At 37.0% G+C, this 25554-nt stretch overlaps 1 protein-coding gene across 1 annotated transcript in view; it reads right to left on the bottom strand.

Annotated features, from left to right (window-relative positions):
* The window catches only part of LOC127863108 (uncharacterized), a 78064-nt gene extending 54551 nt beyond the window's left edge, over nucleotides 1-23513 (bottom strand). Inside the window, exons 1-11 of the mRNA XM_052402471.1 lie at nucleotides 23321-23513; nucleotides 23032-23079; nucleotides 22131-22282; nucleotides 21372-21478; nucleotides 19746-19908; nucleotides 9659-9841; nucleotides 8617-8768; nucleotides 5477-5759; nucleotides 3797-3970; nucleotides 1321-1419; nucleotides 84-194 (exon numbers count right to left, since the gene is read on the bottom strand). Coding sequence (XP_052258431.1) covers nucleotides 84-194; nucleotides 1321-1419; nucleotides 3797-3970; nucleotides 5477-5759; nucleotides 8617-8768; nucleotides 9659-9841; nucleotides 19746-19908; nucleotides 21372-21478; nucleotides 22131-22282; nucleotides 23032-23079; nucleotides 23321-23498 — 1650 coding nt within the window. The 5' untranslated portion in view covers nucleotides 23499-23513. The remainder of the gene's footprint in view (nucleotides 1-83; nucleotides 195-1320; nucleotides 1420-3796; nucleotides 3971-5476; nucleotides 5760-8616; nucleotides 8769-9658; nucleotides 9842-19745; nucleotides 19909-21371; nucleotides 21479-22130; nucleotides 22283-23031; nucleotides 23080-23320) is intronic.
* Nucleotides 23514-25554: the final 2041 nt, after the last annotated feature.

Here is a 25554-nt window from a genome sequence, read left to right as displayed (position 1 = left end):
CACTAAGCATAAATGGGTTAAACAATATTCTTTATTCTAAGACATGAGTGTGAACATTGTTTGGTGAATACATCCCAGATTACCTTGACAGCAATATTCATCTGCCTCTCTGTGTTCACAGGACTGCCCGCCACACAGTTTGTGTTGTACATTTCCAGGGCATCATGTATCACTTGGCCCGTAGAGCTGTCAGCCTGAAACAGGAGTATTCAAGTCATGTTCTGATTGATTTACATGATCATACAAGCGGAAAATGTCGTCCCTGATTAGCCTGTGCAGATTGCTGGGGCGACACTTTATGCACATGCAAATCATCCTGTTTTCTCAGAGTGCGACAGATATCAAATCCTGAAATATGTTTGCTTTGAAGTATAATCAGGGTCCACTTATAACATAGTCATCTTCTGGCAACCTTTCCGTCCTGTCATGTAAACAAATATGTTTTATTTAACTGCTCATAAACATCTTATGATAATTGAAAAGTTACTCGCAATTTACAACAAGAGATGTGTTTGTAAATAAAAAAAACATCCGCTTTCTGTTATTATTTGTATTATCCTGATGAAGGCGTAAGCCGAAACGTTGATAAAAAAGGAAAGAAAAATATGTGTTTTTGTTGGATTTATCATACTATGTGTTTGTAAATAGAAACACAATGCCCCCTATTGCGCCGCTTTGAAATAAAGTATCAATATATCATTTGGCAGGTTTAGAAATTATCTCCCTTTTAAAGCTTATTACTTCCCTTGGATTGTATTTTTTTACTTTAGACCTTGAAGGGTGACCTTGACCTTTCGCCACGCAAAATGGGCAGTTCCATGAGATACACATGCATGCCCGAAATATCAAGTTGCTATCTTCAATATTGCAAAAGTAATTGCCAATGTTAAAGTTTTCAGATGGACTGACGGACGGACGGACATACAGACAGACAGTTCAAATGCTATATGCCACCCTACTGGGGGCATAAAAACAAAGCTGCAACTCAACAGTAAATAATATGAGCTGGTATCTGGGAAAACTGGGCTTAATGCATGTGATTAAAGTGTTGTCTCAGATTAACCTGTGCTTTCAGCACATCAGAGACGACACTTTCTGCTCATATGGACTTTTTTGTTTAAAGGAGCTCTTTCTAAACTCAATTCCAGTCTGAACAAAAAGTGTTGCCCATGATTAGCCTGTGCAGTCTGCACAGGCTGATCTATGATGACACATTACCCACATGCATTAAGCCCAGTTTTCCCACAACAAGGCTCATATTTTTGGCAAAGAGCAAGCTGGGCTGTCCATACACAGCAAGAAAGCCTTTCAATCACTTACAGATATCACTGCATCCTCAGAATGGACCTTGTGGCTTAGTGCTGTTCCCAAAGGCAGCATAAGCATTGTGTTGAAATCACCTTTTTTCTTTAAATGTTCCTGGAATACAAAATTGGCAGTCCATGCAATGCTTGTCAATTTATTATACAACAATGTTTTTGTTTGTCAATTTTGCGAAAAATTGGTGCAATTGTTTTTGTATAAATATATAATAATATAATAAATATTCCGAAATTAATCTAAGTTTTTGTACACTTGAAAAATAAATAAATATTATTGTCAGAAAATTTAGATACCAAAAATATTTTTAAACAAGAAACTGTTGGAGACGGGTGATGCTCCCCAAAGGTTTTTTTTCGTCCCAATATTGCACTATATATTCAGATAAAAGGAAACGTCTTGAGGGGCATAACTTTGGACAAAATGATACGATAGATTGTTTAGGAACTTTAAAATTTCAAAGGGCCATAACTCTCTAAATAAATCATCTAACCAGAACCCACTTATAGCATGCGTATCTCCTCAAGGTAGTAAAGCTTCCCATAAAGCTTCATTGAAGTCCAGTCAGTAGTTGGGGAGAAATATCCCGGAAAGAATTGCACTATATGTACAGTTTATAGAAAATTTCAAAGGGCCATAACTCTGTGAAAAATCATCCGACCATAACCGGCTGATAATATGCACATCTCCTGTTGGTAGTGAAGCTTCCCATAAAGTTTCATTGAATTCCCGTAGTAAGTTGCTGAGAAATAGCTCGGACAAGAATTGCACGATATGTACAATGGAAAATTTCAAAGGGCCATAACTCTGTGAAAAATCATCTGACCATAACCGGCTGATAATATGCACATCTCCTGTTGGTAGTGAAGCTTCCCATAAAGTTTCATTAAATTCCCGTAATAAGTTGCTGAGAAATAGCTTGGACAAGAATTGCACTATATGTACAATGGAAAATTTCAAAGGGCCATAACTCTGTGAAAAATCATCCGACCAGAACCGGCTGATAATATGCACATCTCCTCTTGGTAGTGAAGCTTCCCATAAAGTTTCATTGAATTCCGGTCATTAGTTGCTGAGAAATAGCCCGGACAAGAATTGCACTATATGTTTAGTTAATGGAAAATTTCAAAGGGCCATAACTCTGTGAAAAATTATCCGACCACAACCCCCTGATAATATGCACATCTCCTCTTGGAAGTGAAGCTTCCCATAAAGTTTCATTGAATTCCGGTCATTAGTTGCTGAGAAATAGCCCGGACAAGAATTTCCATTTATGTACAATGGAAAATTTCAAAGGGCCATAACTCTGTGAAAAATCATCTGACCAGAACCCACTGATAATATGCACATCTCCTCTTGGTAGTGAAGCTTCCCATAAAGTTTCATTGAATTCCGGTCATTAGTTGCTGAGAAAAAGCCCGGACAAAAATTGTGCACGGACGGACACACGGACGGACGGACAGACAGACGAAGCGGCGACTATATGCCCCCCCAAATTTTTTTGGGAGGGAGCAAAAAAAAGGTTTGAGAAAATCTGGAGACAAATTAAAAAGATTTCATTGACAGGTTCAAAGCTAGCTTTTGAGTAACTGATACTATAGTTTGAACCTGTAATTAATGCACTGCAAATCTGCAAACTATGAATTCTTTTTTTGTTTGTCAGCCGTAGTCTAACACCTTCAATTGTTTATATAGAAGAAGGGGTTGGACTGTAAAATGCACAGTCCGAAAATTTAGAATAATAAATTATTGATAAAATCCCATATGTCCACAAGTTTTGAGTCACAAAAAATTATTACTTTACCCAAAAACGGCGTTTCAGAATATTTAGAATGATCGAAAACTTAAAGTAAGTACGGTAAAATATAATGACATGAAAGTATTTTTTTATTCCTATCCAATATCTCATTTGATTGGCAAGAAGGCAATAGGTACCCTTGAATTCATCAAGACTCCACATTCAACATTTGTCTAGGAACTTCACTAGTGTTGAAATAAATTTGCTAAACACTCAAGTGTGTTAGAACACATAATACTTAATTAGATGCAAAAGTTCCAAATACTAGCAGCAAAACCATTTGTTTGACACAAAACATCCGATGAAAGGTAGGACAGAGAAGGGCACATGCATATGCCTAAAATCCCTAATATACTAGTAACCGCTTGGGCAGTCACAAGTCTCTTTTTGAGACTCAAACCTATCATCTCTTGCTCTATTGTAAAATGCCATAAATTATGGAAACTTTGTAATTATATTGACTGCAACCACTATAAAACCAGAAAAGCTTGAAAGTTACTTGAAGTCTGTACAGGTTTTATGCTGTTTGCTGCTCATAAGTTCCTAAGGGATGAAAAAGAAAGCCTTCAAAGCTTAAATCTAGTAAGAAAGGTCTTTAATTTAATTTGATTTTATAAGAGACTACAAATGAATCACAGTGCATCTGATTTGTAAAGCCTTAACCATCAAAACACTAACGTAAATAGACTTGAGGATATCGTCTTGCACGTCGCCAATATGCACAAGGCTTCCAATGAACAGACCCTCCTGCATTGGATCCACATGCCCCATCTTCAGACACGCAACCATGCAGCGTAGGCAGGCCTCGCTACCGCAACTCAACAATGCGTCTTGGTAGAAGGCGTTCTCTTTCTACAATTGAAAGCTTGAATTGAGAATTAAACCCAATTATGCCTAGTGGACTCTCCCATCCTGCTAAATTGGATCAATTTATTTCCAAAATTAGGGATGTCTAGTATATTTATTTCTATATTTAAACTATTTCTTACAGAAATTCCTTTAAGCAAACAGCGCAGACCCTGATGAGACGTGGCGTCTCATCTGGGTCTACGCTGTTTGCCAAGGTCTTTTTTCTAGATGCTAGGCATAAAAGAGTTAAATAATCAGAATTTGAGTATGTTTGTACTGTTTTCCAGCATTACAGATATACAGTTCATAATAATATGGGGCTTGCTCTGAAAGCAGGCTAATCATGACGGACAATCATTTCCACGTTTATGATATTTTCCATTTTATCGAAAATCTTCTTCTTATCAGAAACCAGTTAAGTTTGAAAGTGTACTCCTGATTTGCCTGTGGGGACATGCATTTATCCCCCTTTTGACAAAGCTAGGCTCAATTGCAATATTGCTAAGCTTGAATTGAGAATTTACAAAAATCTGCATTTATTTGTTTTGTTGTAAATGAGAACAAGAGGTCCCTGAAGCACTTATCCAAAATCAAGGTACACATTGTTGAAGACTTGACCTGGTTACCACACTTGACCAGATCCAAACATGACTGGTTATTGTCAACAAGATAAACATTCCAAAATACAGTGGCTTCCAGAATGCTAATAAGGGTTTTCTAAGATTAAACCTGGTGACATAATTTTTGGTCAACTGTGACACTCATTCAAACCTAGCCTAGATATTGTAGAGATGACCGTTCTAACCAAGTTCCAGCATGGTTTAATCATTATTATGGCTACTAGGCATGTTTATCTAAGATTTGACCTGGTCACCTAGTATTTGGACAGTCATGACCCATATTCAAACTTGGCCTAAATTTTCAAGATTAATTACTTTTACAATATATGTTCAGCTCACATCAAACCCTAAAACTGGCGAAGACAGTGTTGTAATGTTTTGAACTTAGAGCAAATAAGTATACAAAAGACTTCGATTTTTTTAAATAATTGATTCTCCAGATTTCTTTCATTAGGGTGCTTTCAACAACAAAAATCAAACAAGAAGATAAATAAAACAAGAGCTGTGTTTTTGAAACACAAATTGCCCCCTACTGCGCCGCTTTGAAGCCCTGTATTTGACCTTTGACCTTGAAGGATGACCTTAACCTTTCACCACTCAAAACGTGCAGCTCCATGAGATACACATGCATGCCAAATATCAAGTTGCTATCTTCAATAATGCAAAAGGTATGACCAAGGTTAAAGTTTTGGGACAGACGGATGGGCTGGCGGGCGAGCCGGCGGCCGGGCAGACGAGCAGGCAGGCAGACAGACAGACAGGCCAAAAACAATATACCCCCGATCAATCGATCCGGGGGCATAAAGATTCAACATTTGCAAAAGTGTATTCACAAACATTCCTAAGCTGCAGCTGATAATGCAACTAAGACTGGTTGTGTGCTACCTACTTCTGCATCTTTAGCAGGCATGATGGCATGCATAGCTTCCACAGAGGAGTGTCGGAACTTTTGAACCAATCTATCAAACTTGATCGGCACGTCAGTGTAAGTATACCCGCCATTGTTAAATGCATACATAAGCTCTTGAAATGTGGCAACCAGTTCTGATTTGGTGACATGTTCTGTATCGACTGACCCAAAATCAAAACGGATATCAATGACTGACCGTCCCTGTGTTGACTCGTCTACTTTGGGTAACTTATCACTTGGTGTCGCCAGTACAAGATCTTGACTGAAAGCAAACAAGGGGACCTGGATATGAAACCACACTGAGCTAGGCTTTTGTATTAGAATTAGAAACTTAATATTTCCATCTATATACAAAATGAATTATTAGCGATAGTTCCACCAAGAAGTGTGAACACAATTATGATAATGCTTCATAATGGATTATTAAAACAAGAGGGCCATGATGGCCCTGAATCGCTCACCTGACTCATTAAGATCAGATGAAAACTATGACCTCTATTGTCTATATTTCATCAAGATTAACATTCTGACAAAATGTTATTAAGATTGGATGAAAACTGCGACCTCTACTGTCTACACAAGTTGTTTTTTTAAACTTTGACCTAGTGACCTAGTTTTTGACCCCAGATGACCCAAATTCAATTCCAACACAGATTTTAACAAGACAAACATTCTTAACATATTTCATAAAGATTGGATGAAAACTGTGACCTCTATTGTCTACACAAGGTTTTTCTATGATTTTACCTAGTGACCTAGTTTCTGACCCCAGATGACCCAAATACAATCCCAACCCAGATTTCATCAAGATAAACATTCTGACAAAATTTCATAAAGATCTGATGAAAACTGTGACCTCTATTGTCTACACAAGGTTTTTCTACTTTTTGACCTAGTGACCTAGTTTTTGACCCCAGATGACCCAAATACTATCCAATTCCAGATTTCATCAAGATATAACATTCTGACAAAATTTCATAAAGATCTGATGAAAACTGTGACCTCTATTGTCTACACAAGGTTTTTCTACTTTTGGACCTAGTGACCTAGTTTTTGACCCCAGATGACCCAAATACAATCCAAATCCAGATTTCATCAAGATAAACATTCTGACCAAATTTCATAAAGATCTGATGAAAACTGTGACCTCTATCGTCTACACAAGGTTTTTCTACTATTTGACCTAGTGACCTAGTTTTTGACCCCAGATGACCCAACTACAATCCCAACCCAGATTTCATCAAGATTAACAGTCTGACCAAATTTCATAAAGATTGGATGAAAACTGTAACCTCTACTGTCTTCACAAACAAATTCTTGACAGACGCACACACACACGAACGCACAATGGACGCTGGACATCACACGATCACATAAGCTCACCATGTCACTTCGTGACAGGTGAGCTAAAAAAGAATACGGTAAAATCATTAATATTCGTTGACACAACATTTTGTGAATACTAAAATTAGCAGATTTCAAATTTTCATTAAAAAAACATATTTGCTTTAAAGAAATTTCTTGAGTATTGTGGTTATCTGCTTGTCACAATATACCGTCAACAATTGTGCCACAGCGTGGGAAGTGTATGTATGTCATATCCATTTTGCAATTACTATATTATTAAATATTGTATATTGTTTTAATAAATATGAAATTATTTTCAACTTGGTAGATTATTTCAAATAAGCTCCTGCAAATTAGCCTTTAAAAGATCAGAACCGACAAAAATGATATTATTTATGTTGTTTGCCCAATATTAAGAAATATTAACTTTCCACTTTAGAATGTTTCAAAGAGTCACTCCAAAAATTGTCTAATAACAATTAACACCTTGTTTTCCTTGATTTCAGAACTCAAATCAGACTTAGTCCAATTGTAAGCCTTCTCTTGATATCCATATTTTCTAAGTTCAATTTTACACCTGATTTAGAAAAAAAACTGCCTGTTTTTTTCTTCAGTCTGCACAATTTTACACCAGGATTTGCAAATGTTTTACGTGTCCCCCAGCTTTACAGGCGTAAGAGACACTTAATTCTATTTTAAGCCTCAAAACCAGCTGGTTTACGCCAGTTTTTTTCGTACGGGGCATACTAAATTATCAGTTAAACAAACAATGCATAACTATCAAGTGTCAAACCATGGACCCCCAGTAAACAGATTTGACAATTAATGTTCAAAAAGGCAAATCAAGTTTACAATTATAGGCCATCAGCTGGTATTGAAAGCAAACTGTAGTTTAATAAACATCAGTACCAATAAATGAAGGTGCAAACATCTTTTGATTTTAAAATCAGTACAGCACTATATTGTCACTGAAAATCTTAAGAATGCAGCATTGAAAGCATTTACATTGCACTTAATTCTCTACTTGGCTAACTGCAATTTGTTTGTTTAAAATACAGCGTTATTGCATAGACAGCTCATGCATATATGTCGATTGTCAATCAAGTACACTGTGTATTACCTTGAAGCAATGTTTTGGAATTTCAGCGCATTAGAACAATTAAAATGCCAGACCCAAGTACACAGGGTATTATATAATCCTACATATATAAAATGTTTCAGGTTACTTTAGTTATCAAAAACTAACTCACCCGCATACTTCATTTTTTTACTGTTGAACACACTTTACTTTTATTGTGTTTGTGTAGGTACAAATGTCATAAAACTTCATCCGAGTATTCAAATTCAGCAACCTTAACAACAGATAATCAAACTTAAAGCCACTTAATCCAATAAAATAAGTTTCCAAGAATATATAGCTGAATATCTTTTTGGGCTTCTCTTCGAGCTTACAAAACCCTGCCTTATTAAATATATTAAAACAGGGAAAAATACAATAGCAATTTGAGCCGTGTCCTGAAAATTCTGGGATTAGTGCATGTGTGCAAAGTATCCTCCCTGATTAGAAAGCAGGGGACAACAGCTATTTCTGCTTATACAGAATTTTTCAATTAAAGGATGTCTCTTTTAAACGAAAGTCTAGTTTAGGCGGAAAGTGTCATCCCTGATTAGCTTTTGCAGACTGCACACGCTAATCTGGGACGACACTTAACACACATACATAAAGCCCAATAGTCCCAAACATGTCACATTTTATCTTTCCATAACAAAACCTGATGGTTGCCTTGGCAGACAACACCTGGTCACCATGCTGATAAGCCAGTGGCTGGAAGTACTGACTCTGTACACAGGTCACACGATTCAGTCGGTTGGCGTTTCCTAGCCTGTAGTCACAGTTAACCTCTGACACAAATGGATAGATGCCCTAAAAACAAAGATCTGTCAAGTAAAACGCCCTGCTAAAAAGGGTCTTTAAAGAAAAATACACTGAGAACAAGTACTATTCATCCCTTATTGATAAATTGCCTATAAAAATTGATCTCTACGAAACATGTCCAGAGAAATTCAGTTAAAAAAATGTCCTAAAAACAAAGATTCACATCCAAAAAAAAAAAAGACATGTCAGCATGCTAACAAAATGAAATAAGCTGATACTTGTAGAGAGCTCATCTCAGATATGAGTCTGTAAAAAACGGCCTAAACCAATGACAGCCTAGATAAATGACGACCAGCCTTTTTCATACTTGTTGCTTGACAGCCAAGATCATGATGGCACAATTGACAATGAGAATTATAATAAATTTCTATGGAAAATCCAAACACACAAATTGATATTTTGATATTTGTATCACTTAATAATTAATTATCTTGTAACATGAATAGGCCGTCCTGACCCTCATTCGTCAGATAACAACAATCCATAGCTATGGATAAATCAGGTGCCCTTGTACAATTTTGTTGTCAGCAACAAGTGCACATCGGTACTGAAAAGCACTTGTATAATGATGCTATCACTGTTTTTGCAACGCGGAAAACTTACAGAGGCCTAAGCAAACCTAGACAAACCATCGAATTTCTTCTCAATGTTTCACAAGACAATTGATCCTGTTAATTAGACACATAAGACCGATCTTACAATATTTTAAAGTACATGTCAGTCGGTCCGGCAACGTTTTGAGACTGCAACATGAAGATTATGTTACATTTACATAAAATTTGGCTAAAAACATTTGATCCACAACCTACTCTCAAATTGAATTATAAAGAAATTATAAGCGATTATCATCAGCCTTAAGGGTACTTAAAGAAAAAAACCTCAGAAATGGGTCCTTCCAAAAATCCACCATGCATGGTTCGTATCAAAGAAAGTGGGGAGGTGAATTGTGTCTTGAAGATCTGGCGGATGTGACACTGGCGCAGGTTCTTGTATGTGTGGACTGTGTTCCTTTCACGGGTAGAAAACGTGTAGTTGGTCGGACAGTTACCAAATATGTCAACCTGAAATGTTGTACAAAGAGAATTGAGTACTTGATTTATTTTGGGGGAAGTTTCAACTGTTTTCCCATGTTTCCCACTTTTCTTCAATAAGCTGGTTTACCAGAAAAAGTAAAGACAATTATCACAGTAACTAACAACTGCCCTACTTGCATCTGGGTAGAAGAGAATTGCTGTAGAAATGATTTCAGGATGAATCCCAACAGAGAATGGCTTTAGAAATGATTTCAGTAACAATACCAACAGAGAATGGCTGTAGAAATGATTTCAGGACTAATGCCAACAGAGAATGGCTTTAGAAATGATTTCAGGATGAATCCCAACAGAGAATGGCCGTACAAATGATTTGAGAGCCAATCCCAGCAGAGAATGGTTGTAGAAATGATTTCAGTAACAATACCAACAGAGAATGGCTGTAGAAATGATTTCAGGATCACTACCAGCAGAGAATGGGGCTGCAAACTGCATTTCCCTGCATTGAACAAACTGTTTTATCCTAAATAATAAAAACTGTCTTGCCCTGCATAATAAAAGTTGTCTTAGCCTGCATAGTACAACCTGTCTTGTCCTGCATAGTACAAACTGACTTACCCTGCTTCATACACTGTCTTGTCCTGCATGGTACAAACTGTCTTATCCTGCTTCATACACTGTCTTATCCTGCATAGTACAAACTGTCTTATCCTGCATAGCACAAACTGTCTTATCCTGCATAGTACAAACTGTCTTATCTTGCATAGTACAAACTGTCTTATCCTGCATAGTACAAACTGTCTTATCCCGTATAGCACAAACTGTCTTATCCTGCATAGTACAAACTGTCTTATCCTGCATAGTACAAACTGTCTTATCCTGCATAGTACAGACTGTCTTATCCTGCATAGTACAAACTGTCTTATCCTGCATAGTACAAACTGTCTTATCCTGCATAGTACAAACAGTCTTGCCCTGCTTCATACACTGTCTTGTCCTGCATAGTACAAACTGTCTTGCCCTGCATAGTACAGACTGTTTTATCCTGCAAAGTACAAACTGTCTTGCCCTGCATAGTCCAAAATGTCTTGCCCTTCATAGTACAAAATGTTGTGCCCTGCATAGTACAAACTGTCTTGCCCTGCTTCATACACTGTCTTGTCCTGCATAGCACAAACTGTCTCATCCTGCATAGTACAAACTGTCTTATCCTGCATAGTACAAACTGTCTTATCCTGCATAGTACAAATTGTCTTATCCTGCATAGTACAAACTGTCTTATCCTGCATAGTACAAACTGTCTTATCCTGCATAGTACAAATTGTCTTATCCTGCAGAGTACAAACGTTCTTATCCGGCATAGCACAAATTGTCTTATCCTGCATAGTACAAATTGTCTTATCATGCATAGTACAAACTGTCTTATCCTGCATAGTACAACAGTCTTATCCTGCATAGTACAAATTGTCTTATCCTGCATAATACAAACTGTCTTATCCTGCATAGTACAAACTGTCTTATCCTGCATAGTACAAATTGTCTTATCCTGCATAGTACAAACTGTCTTGCCCTGCAAAGTACAAATTGTCTTATCCTGCATAGTACAAACTGTCTAATCCTGCATAGTACAAACTGTCTTATCCTGCATAGTACAAACAGTCTTGTCCTGCATAGTACAAATTATCTTATCCTGCATAGTACAAAATGTCTTGCCCTGCATAGTACAAATTGTCTTATCCTGCATAGTACAAACAGTCTTGTCCTATATAGTACAAACTGTCTTATCCTGCATAGTACAAACTGTCTTATCCTGCAGAGTACAAACTGTCTTATCCTGCATAGCACAAACTGTCTTATCCTGCATAGTACAAACTGTCTTATCCTGCATAGTACAAACTGTCTTGTCCTGCATAGTACAAACTGTCTTATCCTGCATAGTAAAAACTGTCTTATCCTTTATAGCACAAACTGTCTTATCCTGCATAGTACAAATTGTCTTATCCTGCATAGTACAAACTGTCTTATCCTGCATAGTACAAACTGTCTTATACTGCATAGTACAAATTGTCTTATCCTGCATAGTACAAACTGTCTTATCCTGCATAGTACAAATTGTCTTATCCTTCATAGTACAAACTGTCTTATCCTGCATAGTACAAACTGTCTTATCCTGCATAGTACAAATTGTCTTATCCTGCATAGTACAAACGTTCTTTTCCCGCATAGCACAAATTGTCTTATCCTGCATAGTACAAATTGTCTTATCATGCATAGTACAAACTGTCTTATCCTGCATAGTACAAACAGTCTTATCCTGCATAGTACAAATTGTCTTATCCTGCATAATACAAACTGTCTTATCCTGCATAGTACAAACTGTCTTATCCTGCATAGTTCAAACTGTCTTATCATGCATAGTACAAATTGTCTTATCCTGCATAGTACAAACTGTCTTGCCCTGCATAGTACAAATTGTCTTATCCTGCATAGTACAAATTATCTTATCCTGCATAGTAGAAACAGTCTTGTCCTGCATAGCACAAATTGTCTTATCCTGCATAGTACAAACTGTCTTATCCTGCATAGTACAAACTGTCTTATCCTGCATAGTACAAACTGTCTTATCCTGCATAGTACAAACTGTCTTATCCTGCATAGTACAAACAGTCTTGTCCTGAATAGTACAAACTGTCTTGCACTGCATAGTACACATTTTCTTATCCTGCATAGTACAAATTGTCTTATCCTGCATAGTACAAACTGTCTTATCCTGCATGGTACAAACAGACTTGTCCTGCATAGTTCAAACTGTCTTATCCTGCATAGTACAAACTGTCTTGCCCTGCATAGTTCAAATTGTCTTATCCTGCATATGACAAAATATCTTGCACGGCATGGTACAAACTGTCTTGTCCTGCATGGTACAAATTGTCTTGTCCTGCATAGAACAAACTGTTGCTACCTTCATAGTACAAACTGTCTTGTCCTGAATAGTACAAATTATCTTATCCTGCATAGTACAAACTGTCTTGCCCTGCATAATACAAATTGTCTTAATCTGCATAGTACAAACTGTCTTTACCAGCATATTACAAACTGTATTGTCCTGCTGCTGCATAGTACAAATTGTCTTGCCCTGTGTAGTACACACTGTCTTGTCCTGCATAGTACAAACTGTCTTGTCCTGCACAGTACATAGTACAAACTGTCTTGCCCTGCATAGTTAAAACATTCTTGCCCTAGGGCAAAGTACAAACTGTTTGTTGGGCAGAGTACAAACTGTCTTATCCTGCATAGTACAAACTGTCTTGCCCTGCATAGTTCGAATTGCCTTGCACTGCATAGTACAAATTTTCTTTCCCTGCATTGTACAAATTGTCTTGTGCTGCAAAGTACAATCTGTCTTGCCCAGCTTAGTACAAACTGTCTTGGCCTGCATGGTACAAACTGTCTTGGCCTGCATAGAACAAACTGTCATGCTCAGCATAGTACAAACTGTCTTGCCCAGCATTGTACAAACTGTCTTGGCCTGCATAGTACAAACTGTCATGCTCAGCATAGTACAAACTGTCTTGCCCGGCATAGTACAAACTGTCTTGGCCTGCATAGTACAAACTGTCATGCTCAGCATAGTACAAACTGTCTTGCCCGGCATAGTACAAACCGTATCAATTTAGCCAGATCTTACTGAACAACAACATTGACACAAGCATAAACATTTGACAACACCAAACAAACATGACACATACAGAAAAAAGCACTACACTACAATCTATGCACAATTATCAATATAATGAATTCATGTATTTTTATTATTTAAATACATTTCTTACAAAGCTTTCTTCTAGACCATTTTTGATGATGTTAATTAAGAGGCAAAAGGTTTTTTATTTCTTATTTTATACCACATATTTTTTAAGAACTAGTTTCAGAAATAAACAAGGGCTGTTTGTAAAACATGCATGCCCCCATATGGGCTGTCAGTTTTAGTGGCAGCCATTGTGTGAATACGTTTTTTCTCACTGTGACCTTGACCTTTGACCTAGTGACCTGAAAATCAATAGGGGTCATCTGCCAGTCATGATCAATGTACACATGAAGTTTCATGATCCTAGGCAAAGCTTTCTTGAGTTATCATCCGGAAACCATTTTACTGTGTCGAGTCACCGTGACCTTGACCTTTGACCTACTGACCTGAAAGTCAATAGGGGTCATCTGCGAGTCATGATCAATGTACCTATGAAGTTTTAGGATCCTAGGTGTAAGCTTTCTTGAGTTACTGTAAATGTATAGAAATTCGTTGGTATGAAATTTCGTGGTTGAATGAAAAACAACTAATTCGTTGACACGTAATTTCGTGGATTTCAAATTTTTGGGGAAGACTGACCTCATAATAATTATACTTTTATAAAAACAACCAGAGTAATAACGAAGCATAATCTGCTAATCTGTGTTGACAGCAAGACTTGAGGTTAATGTGCACTAAAGCAAGAAAGTGTTGCCAATAATTGTCGATAAGAGCGATAAAGCGGCGCACTTGTGCGTCCCAGCTCGCTAATTTCCATCGATGTTGTTTTGACAATATTTGCACTTCTCAGCGCAATCGTTCCCCTAGTAGAAACACTTGAGTAAAAAGGTCCCCAAAATACATGTGTGAAAACGGTTATGTCTCTTTTAAATTTATTTTGCGCATATTGACATATATGATAAATCTGCAAACTGTTAATTTTACGACGTCACGTAAAAGAAATTTGTTTTTCTTCACAATTGGTAATGCTATTTATTATCTTTATTTACCATGATTAATAAAACGTACATTAACGATGATGAATAAAAAAAGGAAAAACTGATAGATATAGTGTAATGTGAACTACTGAAGTGAAGTAACTATTATAAAAAACAAATATCTCGGATAACTGACAACACAAGAAAATGTCAATAATGACATTCGAAATTGACCGATTTAGGATTAAACATGTATAAATAATCGTTGGTACTTGAATTCGTGGTTCAGTGGACCAACGAAATCCACGAAAATTCGTACAATACGAAATTTAATGGTTTTACAGTATCATCCGGAAATCATTTTACTGTGTCAAGTCACCGTGACCTTGACCTTTGACCTAGTGAACTGAAAATCAATAGGGGTCATCTGCAAGTCATGATCAATGTACCTATGAAGTTTCATGATCCTAAGCTTAAGCGTTCTTGACTTATCATCCGGAAACCATTTTACTGGTTCGAGTCACTGTGACCTTGACCTTTGACCTAGTGACCTGAAAATCTATAGGGGTCATCTGCCAGTCATGATCAATGTACCTATGAAGTTTCATGATCCTGGGCGTAAGCGTTCTTGAGTTATCATCCGGAAACCATTCGGTGGACGGACCGACGGACGGACCGACCAACAGACTGAAGGACCGACATGTGCAAAACAATATACCCCCTCTTCTTTGAAGGGGGGCATAAAAATGGATAATACATGAAATACACAAGATACAAAATAAACACTTTGAAAAAACAACAACATAATATTTTACTAATGTTCTAAGTAGTAACCCCATGTTCTATTTTCCTATCTTCCTAAACTGGTACAGAATTTGACATCAGTAAATCAAAAATCAGAGTCACCTAAAAATTGAGCTGTCAGCACAGGCTAATCAGAGACAACACTTTCCGCCTCAACTGGATTTTCATTTAAAAGAGACTTCTTTTAAACAAAAAGTTCCCTGAAAGCAGACTGCAAGGCTTAGGTTCATGCATAAGCCCAGATTTATTTATTGACAAAAATGTTGCAGGAAAAAACAGTATACAAAGTGCATAAAGACACCTCAAATTATCAAAATACAGCATACTTAAACAGAAGAGAAAGCAATAAAAGGTACACCGTACCCAACTTGGATGCACCATGCTGCCCTATATATTGCCCTGCCTTTGTTCTAAATCAGAGATATCAGCAAAACGTTGATAATTAGACCCTATATGCTTGCTAAGACCAGAGGTGAGACTTTGATAAAGCCAACTTGTGGATTATGTCAGTAAACATGCTTTCTGGATCAACACAGACAGACACCATGAGTATGTCACCATCATTGATAGGCGATAAAACTGTAATTGACCTCAAATTCAAGATCACAGGGGTATAAAATTTCATGTGCATGGAAAGTTGTTATCTAGATACACATGCATACCAAATATGAAAGCAATATCTGAAGGGACACAGTAGGTATGAGCCTTTTTCAAATCGAGGTTGCAGATTTCGAAACCTGAACGCTGACGTCAAGTTCAAGGTAAAGATCACAGGGATCAAAAATTGTATGCGCATGGAAAGGTGTTGTCCAGATACACATGAGTACCAAATATGAAAGCAATATCTAAAGGGACACAGTTGTTATGAGATTTTTGTAATCGCAGTCGCAGATTTCGAAACCTGAACGCGGACCCCAAGTTCAAAAATTTAATGCGCATGGAAAGGTGTTGTCCATATACACATGCGTACCAAATATGAAAGCAATATCTGATGGGACACAGTAGGTATAAGCCTTTTTCGAATCGCCATCGCAGATTTCAAAACCTGAACGCTGACCTCAAGTTCAAGGATAAGGTCACAGGGGTAAAAAATTTAATGCACATGGAAAGGTGTTGTCCAGATACACATGCATATCAAATATGAAAGCAATATCTGAAGGGACACAGTAGTTATAAGCCTTTTTCGAACCCAATCGCAGATTTCGAAACCTGAACACTGCCCTCAAGTTCAAGGTCACAGGGGTAAAAAATTGTATGCTCATGGAAAATTGGTGCCTAGATACACATGCATACCAAATAAGAAAGCAATATCTGAAGGGTAACAGTAGTTTTGAGCCTTTTTCTAATCGGGGTCACAGGAAAATCTCTGACCTGGCCCCACCCCAACTCCTATACCGGTAACTTTTTACCAAGGGGTCAGATCAAAATTCTGTCGCCTTCACTGTCGCACATATGCTCATAGCTACCATGTGTGTAAGTTTCAAGGTTCTAGTGTAGGAGGAGATAGCAGCCAGGACGAACAGACAGACAGTGAAGTTCACATAATCCCCACTTTTTCTGCAAAAAGCGTGGGGATAATGAAATTAGAGACTTTTCCTACTTGATTCAAGTTTTACAACATCATTTACATCCCTAGAATACTGATAGCAGCAAACAGCATAAAACCAGCATAAAACCTGTTACTCCCAGGCTGTTTTGGTTTTATGCTGGTGGCATAAAGCCATTCTTACTTTGCTTCTAAGTAGGAAAGGGTTAAGTTTCTGCCAAATACATGAAAGTTTCTCATAAGGATTTATTTACTTTGTCAACATGGGCTTAATTTACGTGCAAAACACGTTTTTACCAAGGAAAGCTTGACTTTACAGACAGTTATCGATTAAAGATGTTATATAGTGCATCAAACCCCGAAGCTTTAGCAGTGTTTTTTCACCATTTTAGGAATGTCCTAAAAGTAGATACACATTGTAAACCATTCTCTGCTCAGCAAAGTGAAAACGGCTATTAACTCCCGTTCTCACAGAGCTGTGACTTAACGACCATCATCCCTATCAAGCCATGATCTGAAAAAGGTTTGAATCGGGGTAGATCGAGGCCGATCGAAGTCTAAATTGAGCAATTTGGCAAATTAAGGTCTTCGTGTCGACTTTTTTTCTTTTCTGCTTTTTCCTTGTTGGCCACGATCACGCTAGGCTTGTTTTGAGCATATTCAAAATAAGCGCGGCGAGAGCGTAGAGCTCTCCGATCATAAAGACTCTACTGCGATCATACTGCGCTTATGAAGACTTCACTACTTTTCTTCTGCGATTTGTCACGATCGGCCACGTTTTCGGCCACGCTTTGATCAAAGATGAAGCGGCGTCTATGTGTGAACAGGGATTTACAAACAGTATTAAACCATAACAGCCTGTGAGTGACGCTCAGTCTGATCAGGTTTGCTATTTGCTGCTCAATAGTATTTGGGGTTGGAAATGAAGCCTTTAAAACTTGAATCTAGTCTGTAATTTAATTTGATTATGTACTAGACTACAAACATGTCAAAGTACATATCTGAGTGGTAAAGATTTAAACATTACTGAGATGTTTGCCATGTGGTCAGAAGTCAATGTGTCAATAATAGTGACACTTTTCAGGATTACAGGCAAATGACCCCGGAATCAGGCAGGGAGGTGTGGAAATAGTAATGAGCAGCTTGCTAGGAAAATTGGTTTAAATGCTAATGCATAAATTGTTGTTCCAGCTTTACCAGTGCAGTCTGCACAGGCTTATTGTCAAAGAAACTTTTCACATAGACTGGATTTTTGTTTTAAACCGTAAGACTTCAAAGAAAAATTCCATAAAAGCAGAAAGCATTGTCCTTGATAAACATGTGCAGACTGCACAGGCTTATCTGGGACAACACTTTAAACACATGTATCAACCTCAATTGTCCCAGAACGCAGCTCAAAAGAAACCACCTACTGCACTATGATATATTTGACAAATTTAGTATTTTTTTGCGACTAACAAAACATTTAACAAATTAAAAAAGATATCCTCGCTCATGCATAAAAAGATTACTAGTTGGCGATCAGTGAAATAAATGTTATTTTAGAGGTCATACTACAAGGAAATAATAACAAGTAGTTTAATAGCAGTCATTCGTGAAAAATGTTTGTGTGCATCTGACCTTGAACTTTTCATTTTAAAGACAACTCTTCGAAAACCCCTGGGCAGAATTTAAAAAAAAATACAGAAAAAGAATTGTTTTGAGTGACCCTCCTTTTTAGTTTTTTTTTATATTTCTAAATGATGCTATTTACCAAATATTAAAGCATCATGCTTTGTGGATCCAGGCAAGATTTGTTGAAGGTTTTTGCTAAAACCAATGTCAATCTGTCACCCCTCGGCACAAGGCCAGTTTTTACCATGGGGCATAATATATACAAACTTGCGCTTAACCATTTCTATGTGCAAACAGATGAAACTATACATACGCAACATGGTAAAGCATTAAATCTTCACAGATGATTGCTTTTATTGAGAGCTTGCTCAGAATGTTGTCAAATGACCACATGAATTTATTTTTATCAAAATCTTAAGATTCAAGTTTGAAAGGTGCTGCATTAGAAAAGGCTCCAAGTGTATGTTTTTGGTTGGAAATTGGGATTTAAAAAAAAAAAATCAGTTTGGGATTGGGTCAGTTTGCTTTAGGATTGGGTCAGTTTGCTTAAGGATCCGGTCAGTTTGCTTTGGGATTGGATCAGTTTGCTTTGGGATTGGATCAGTTTGCTTTGGGATTGGATCAGTTTGCTTTGGGATTGGATCAGTTTGCTTTGGGATTGGGTCAGTTTGCTTTGGGATTGGATCAGTTTGCTTTGGGATTGGGTCAGTTTGCTTTGGGATTGGATCAGTTTGCTTTGGGATTGGGTCAGTTTGCTTTGGGATTGGATCAGTTTGCTTTGGGATTGGATCAGTTTGCTTTGGAATTGGGTCAGTTTCCTTTGGGATCAGGTCAGTTTGATTTGGGATTGGGTCAGTTTGCTTTGGGATTGGGTCAGTTTCCTTTGGGATCAGGTCAGTTTCCTTTGGGATCAGGTCAGTTTGATTTGGGATCAGGTCAGTTTGCTTTGGGATTGGGTCAGTTTCTTTTGGGATCAGGTCAGTTTCCTTTGGGATCAGGTCAGTTTGATTTTGGATCGGGTCAGTTTGCTTTTGGATCGAGTCAGTTTTTTCCATAGAAGAAAAAACATCTATGATGCTACATACCTTAGATTTAACCTCTTGGCTTTACATTGCAGGAGATTTGTTAGGTTTTCCATTGTAAAACTGTGATGTACGTCACTGACTTACAACGGACATCAGGGTGTCCCAGAAGCTAACCATGAGAATGTTGTGATAAGGTGAGCTGAAAGAATGTCATCTTTACCTCTTGGACTGGGTTGTGGTAGTCTTGAGACTCCAGAATATGGAACTGTATGGCAGATAGAAGCCCTCTTTTGATGTTCAGGGAATGTAAAGTCTCTCTGTCATCTGCCATGATACTTTCTGCAACGATGACCCCCTTGTTGACTTGGAAGTGCAGCTCATACCTGTGTAAACAAGTACATGAGCCTTGCTCTGGGAAAACTGGGCTTAAGACATATGTGTAAAGTGCGCTTTCCGCTGCAATGACGATTTTTGTAAAAAGGAGGTCTCTTCTTATTAAAAAACCCAGTCTAGGCAGAAAGTGTCATCCCTGATTAGCCTGTGCAGACTGTGCAGGCTAATCAGGGATGACACTTTACGCACATGCATTAAACTCTGTTTTCCCACAGGAAGGTTCATATAAATAAGCATAAGCCCACAAGCCATTTGCAAATATTTGTTTTTTGCTGGGCTTGTAGAGTTTTGAAGAAAACTGCCATTTGCCAATATATATTTTTTCTGGGTCTATATAAATTTGAAAAAAACTGCCATTTGGCAATATATTTTTTTGCTGGGCATGTAGAGTTTTGAAGAAAACTCCCAGATCCTCTCAGACTCTATACAAACACACCTCCATGAACTATGGTGAGCTATTCTGTTCAAAATTTAAGTTTATATCACTGATATTAATAAATACTTAAAGCCTCATAAACACTCAAAATCAACAAATACATGTATTTCATAAAATATTTGGAAAATAATAAAGTTTACACAGGGCCCTCACACTACTTTGGGGGAAGGGGTCCGCAGCCCTTAAAAGGGAGAATTTTCGCGGCGTTTCCCTTTTTGGGGGAATTTTTTTACTTAATCTCTCATTATTTCATTTGTACATGTTTGCACTATATTCATTGCATTTTTCATAAATAATTTAGTTTGTTTGAAAAGATTAATTTGAAATAGAATTGAGATATAATAATCATGAGACACATCTTTAAAAAAAAAACAATATTTTTTATATTTTTTTGTCTTTTTTTTAGGGGGAATTTTTCCCCAAAAAAGGGGGAAAAAGTATACTTTTCAGGTGGGGGACTGCTGCCGGATTTGATAGATTGAGGGCCCTGAGTTTACACATAAAAAGCTGTGTTCCTTTTAGCAAAAGCCCCCCCCCCCTGTAAGCTCCACGATTTGAGTGATTTTGAAGGCTTTGACAACCACTTCTCGAGCATGTCACGCCTTATATACTTTCATCAAAGTACCTTCTTATAATGCCAAAAAAGTGCATAGTTGATAGTTTGGGGGGTCCAGGGGGGCATAGCCCCCTAGAAGCTCCACGATTTTAGTGATTTTGAAGGCTTTGACAAGTTTAAATATGTGATTTCGATCTAGTTAAGTGTGAATCATCAAATGAATAGACTTTACTTTTACTTTTACCCCCCCCCCCCCCCATGGTGTTGGCTCATTGGGATGTTGTTGTTGGCAGATAGAGATGTTTTCTTGCAGATTTAACAAATATTTCCCAATGCTTGTTTGTAGACACATGCCAGGGGACATACACGCAATACCGCGAGAATAGCCGACCCGCGAGAATACTGGGTTTGGGGATAGTAACTACCGTAGCAAGCAATGCCCAAACTGGCCAAAGTCATACCTCTGTAAATCGTCGAGAAACCCTTGGGAGTTAGGGACTGGTTTGTACACTGCAATATCTCCAGGCGATGCACCCTTGTCTCTTTCTTTCAATGTGCAACCAGAAAGCTAAATATGTCAACATATCAATTAATTCCATATCAATTCTTTTCAAGCAGAAAAATTGAATGAAGTGTTTCATACTAAGGGAAGTAACTGCTCAATTCATGTGGAAATCAATTTACCGAAACGTTGTTAACCGAATGATCCCTAAATTCTTAAAGAGATTTGACTGGTTCCGAGCTATTTATTAAAGTTTAACAAACCGGTTTCACGCAACCGAAATACAATGTCGCGTATTGATTAAAAATATATACTACATATTAATTTAAATGGCAATACACTGCATTATTCATTAAATTTAGCGATGTCATTATTCATAACGTTCAGCGGTGTCAAAGACGCCCTCTGATATTGAAACCATGACATGGATGCAATGTCCGCGCAGAGATTTGACTTTCGCTCGTAGCTCTCTCAAAACCCTTACGCTAATGCACGTGCCGTAATGATGGATGTATTATGATTATTTTAAATGATTTGTATGAGTCTTGAATTTCATTTGACATATTTGTCACACATACAGTACACAAGAGACAGCCAACCAGACATTAAAGACTCTTTAATTTTAGAATATTTAACTGATTTAAATGATTTAAGTGCTTCTGCCGTTCATCCGAATCGGTAGGTAGCTACTGCAAGATGTTTAGCCTATCTGACTTACCTCCATAAGCACCTTGCAATTCCTCGGAACTTTGAACGTTACTCTGCATGATATCAGAGAGCCAGACTTTGATTTCGATACGCCGCCAAATTCACTCTCTGTCTTTATTGTGTAGTCATACATGTAGGTATGCTTTGCCTTAAAAAATGTGTCTGGAAAGAAGCAAAGAAAATGTGTTGCTTATTCACTACAAATTGGTCAACTCCTATTGTCATTGACTCTAAGATCGTTGCATCTTCTGGAATACGAAAGTAACCTACCTTGTCGACAAGAATTATAAATAAATGTAACGTTGAAGCAAACAGACGTCTCCAAAAAAGTAAAACTTTGGTATGTATTTGAGTATGTTATGTATACGAATAGTTTTCTTTTCTTTTTTAAATCGCCAGTATACTATAGGATAGTTCGTGTACTGAGGTAAACATAATTGATACAAGAACGCGTGTTAATTCAAAGGAATATTGAGGAATATTGAAATCTTTAAGGAAACACCAGGAAAGAGCCTCTTGTCACCGTCTGAGATTTAAAAAAGAGCCTCGCTCTGGAAAATAACGGGGTTTCATGCATGCGTTTTAAGTGTCGTCCTAGATTATGCTGTTATGTCCGCACAAGCTAATCGGGTCGAAATATTCCACCTACGCTCGATTTTCGCTTTTAAAAGACTTGTGTTAAACAAAAAATGCAATAAACGCGTAAAGTGTCGTCCCTGAGTAGCCTGTGCGGTCTGCAATTAGCCCCGTTTTCCAGAGCGGCTCAAAAGTGAGATGTGTTCATGATTATCGGAGAATAAAAAGTGATCATGCAACATTAGCCAGCGCTGAAACATTGTCTGATATAAAAAGCATGCACTTGAATCCAAAACGCGAATAATTTTGATCGGAAATGCAATAACGAAACATACCTTGTTTGTCACATGAGTCTTTCGGTAACGCCGCGGCATTGAGACTCCCTTTAAAGAAAATAAACACATAGCTACCATCTTTGTTCCGAAACAAATTTACTTTAACTATAATTTTAAAAAATAAAGTAACGATCACAGCAATGTTAGAAATTTGCGTATAAAATGAAGAAAAAAATCGCGCGTTACCCTTTTCTTGCAATTTTTTTTTGTTTTGGAGGACATTACAAGTACTTATTGTATGGTATATTACAATAAATAAAGTTTGTTGTGCGAACTTACAACACATTACCTGTTATTGTTAATATTCCAAGTAAAATTGATATAAACGAATGTCTACTGGAAACGCAGTTGTCATGAGCCCGCATCATGAATGTTATCACAAAATATCCTTTATTCTCTTGACACAGTTTGCAATTAATATTACATTTATTAACATGTCTTCGTGTTATATATACCGCATGTATCATCGATGTGATGTACTACGTGGTATATGAGATAACAGTATTATTCAAGATTAAATCTTGTGCGGTTATCCATATCATGATAGTACGTGAATTTCTTTAGTGGTTTATGTTTGAGTATTTGGTTAAAAACTCAACAACAACAAAAACGTTTAACTTTAATGTTAAATTAAAGCGAGATTATACGATGTTGTCAAATATTTATGAATTTATATAAAATGTTGCTTATATAAAAAAAACTTAGTATACATATATTTCATTATAAATTAAAATCCAAGTTAAGAAGAACATGTGTCGAAAAATGCGAAATAAGCCAGATAGTTAATTCTGAAATCGAAAAAGTCTGTACAGTCGAATTCGTCAGCATGTATATATCATGCATGTACGATGTGAATCTAAATAAAGTTTAACGGTTCATTGGAAATTCCTGTAACGATATATATTCATACGACCGAACACTAACTCTGATCCTGATAAAAAGACGGAATTAATGCTTCGGTTATTGTAGGAAAATATGAACGAAATATCTTCGTCCCAATCGGCTCGGGGCGCTAATTTGTATTTGCTGCATTTTATGAAATTCGTCTTCAATGTATAATTTTTCTATTTTGTCTTGCCTATTTTGTGTTATTGTAACTTATTTTATCAATATATTACTATTAAATACATATGAAAAATCGTATAATCTCGCTTTAATACTTTAATGTAAATAAAGACGACGAGTGTACTTTGATAATGTCATAAACATAGTAGGAAGCATGAGATAATGTAAAGAAGTGAAACTCCAGCTGCTGGAGCAGTATTGAATTTTCATTAAAAACAATTAAAAAATAATAAAAACACAATACCGCTACCAGCCTCTGAAGGCTGAAAATATAACAACATCGAAGATATGTACGGGGATACACGCTACTGCATCCACGCAGCACACATCAAACTGTTGTGCAATGCAATGTAAATAAGCAGCAATAAACAAGAACTATACATGTACATGGTTTCTAGAAAAACGCACGCACGTTTTTGTCGTTGAATATATCACCATATTGACACATCAACTAATCAATCCACAATACTTACTAAATAGGAATGGGCATCTTTTTGTCCAAAATTCTAACAAAAAAGATTATATTAGATTCTGATAATCGCATTAATATGCATAATTAACGAATTACAAGCTTTCAGTTTCATTTGTAGAAAAATCATCAATAAAAATAAGCAAAATTTAAGCTTTTGAACTGCGGTTTACGAGAATAATAAGACACCTATATATAATAAATATGTGTGTATTTTAAAGTCCAAGTCTATCATGCTTCACGGTTATTTCGTTTGGATCCGAAGTATGTCCCAGCACTCCAGCCGAACTTATTTACTAAAATCACGAAATTTGAGAAAAAATCGACTCAAAGCTTCAGCTAAAAACTAGTACAATTACAACCCTTTCAAAATCTACTTGTCAGAAAAGACAAAAGTTTTCAGGTCAAATGTAAACGAGTGGCATATTACCGGTTAAGAGAGCCTAGAGGCCCATGCTTTATAAAACTAGGTATATAAAACGGTACTCGCAAACTGAATTTTGAAATGATACACGCATTTTGAATATCGGGCCCCCGAAAAGTCTTTTCTTCTTGTTATCAGATTTCGGCATATTGGCAATTCGGAATATCGGACATGTGGAACAGCCGTTAAACTGAAATCAACAGGAGTGGATTAGAAGATATTAAAAATGAATACATTTAACGGTATAATTTGTGGTGAGTATCTGTGAACATGTTTAAAGTGGCCTTTTCACAGATTTTGGAATGTATTGAAGTTTGTCATTAAATGCTTTAAATTAATAAATGTAAACATTGGATCTAAAAAGCTCCAGTAAAAAAAGAATATCATTAAAGATAAAAAATAACCCTCCACTGGGTTCGAACCACTGACTCCTGGAGTAAAAGTTTATCGCTTAGACCACTCGGCCATCCGTCCTCATACAATGAATAATGTATTTTATACTATATATAAGCAATCCTCGTAGTATCCCAAAATATAACGACAACAACAGAACTCTCCAAATTAT

Source organism: Dreissena polymorpha, unplaced genomic scaffold, assembly GCF_020536995.1.
Source record: "Dreissena polymorpha isolate Duluth1 unplaced genomic scaffold, UMN_Dpol_1.0 chrUn001, whole genome shotgun sequence".
Classification (NCBI taxonomy): domain Eukaryota; kingdom Metazoa; phylum Mollusca; class Bivalvia; order Myida; family Dreissenidae; genus Dreissena; species Dreissena polymorpha.
The sequence above is the reverse complement of the archived record's forward strand: the minus strand, read 5'-3'. Positions and strand labels throughout refer to the sequence as shown.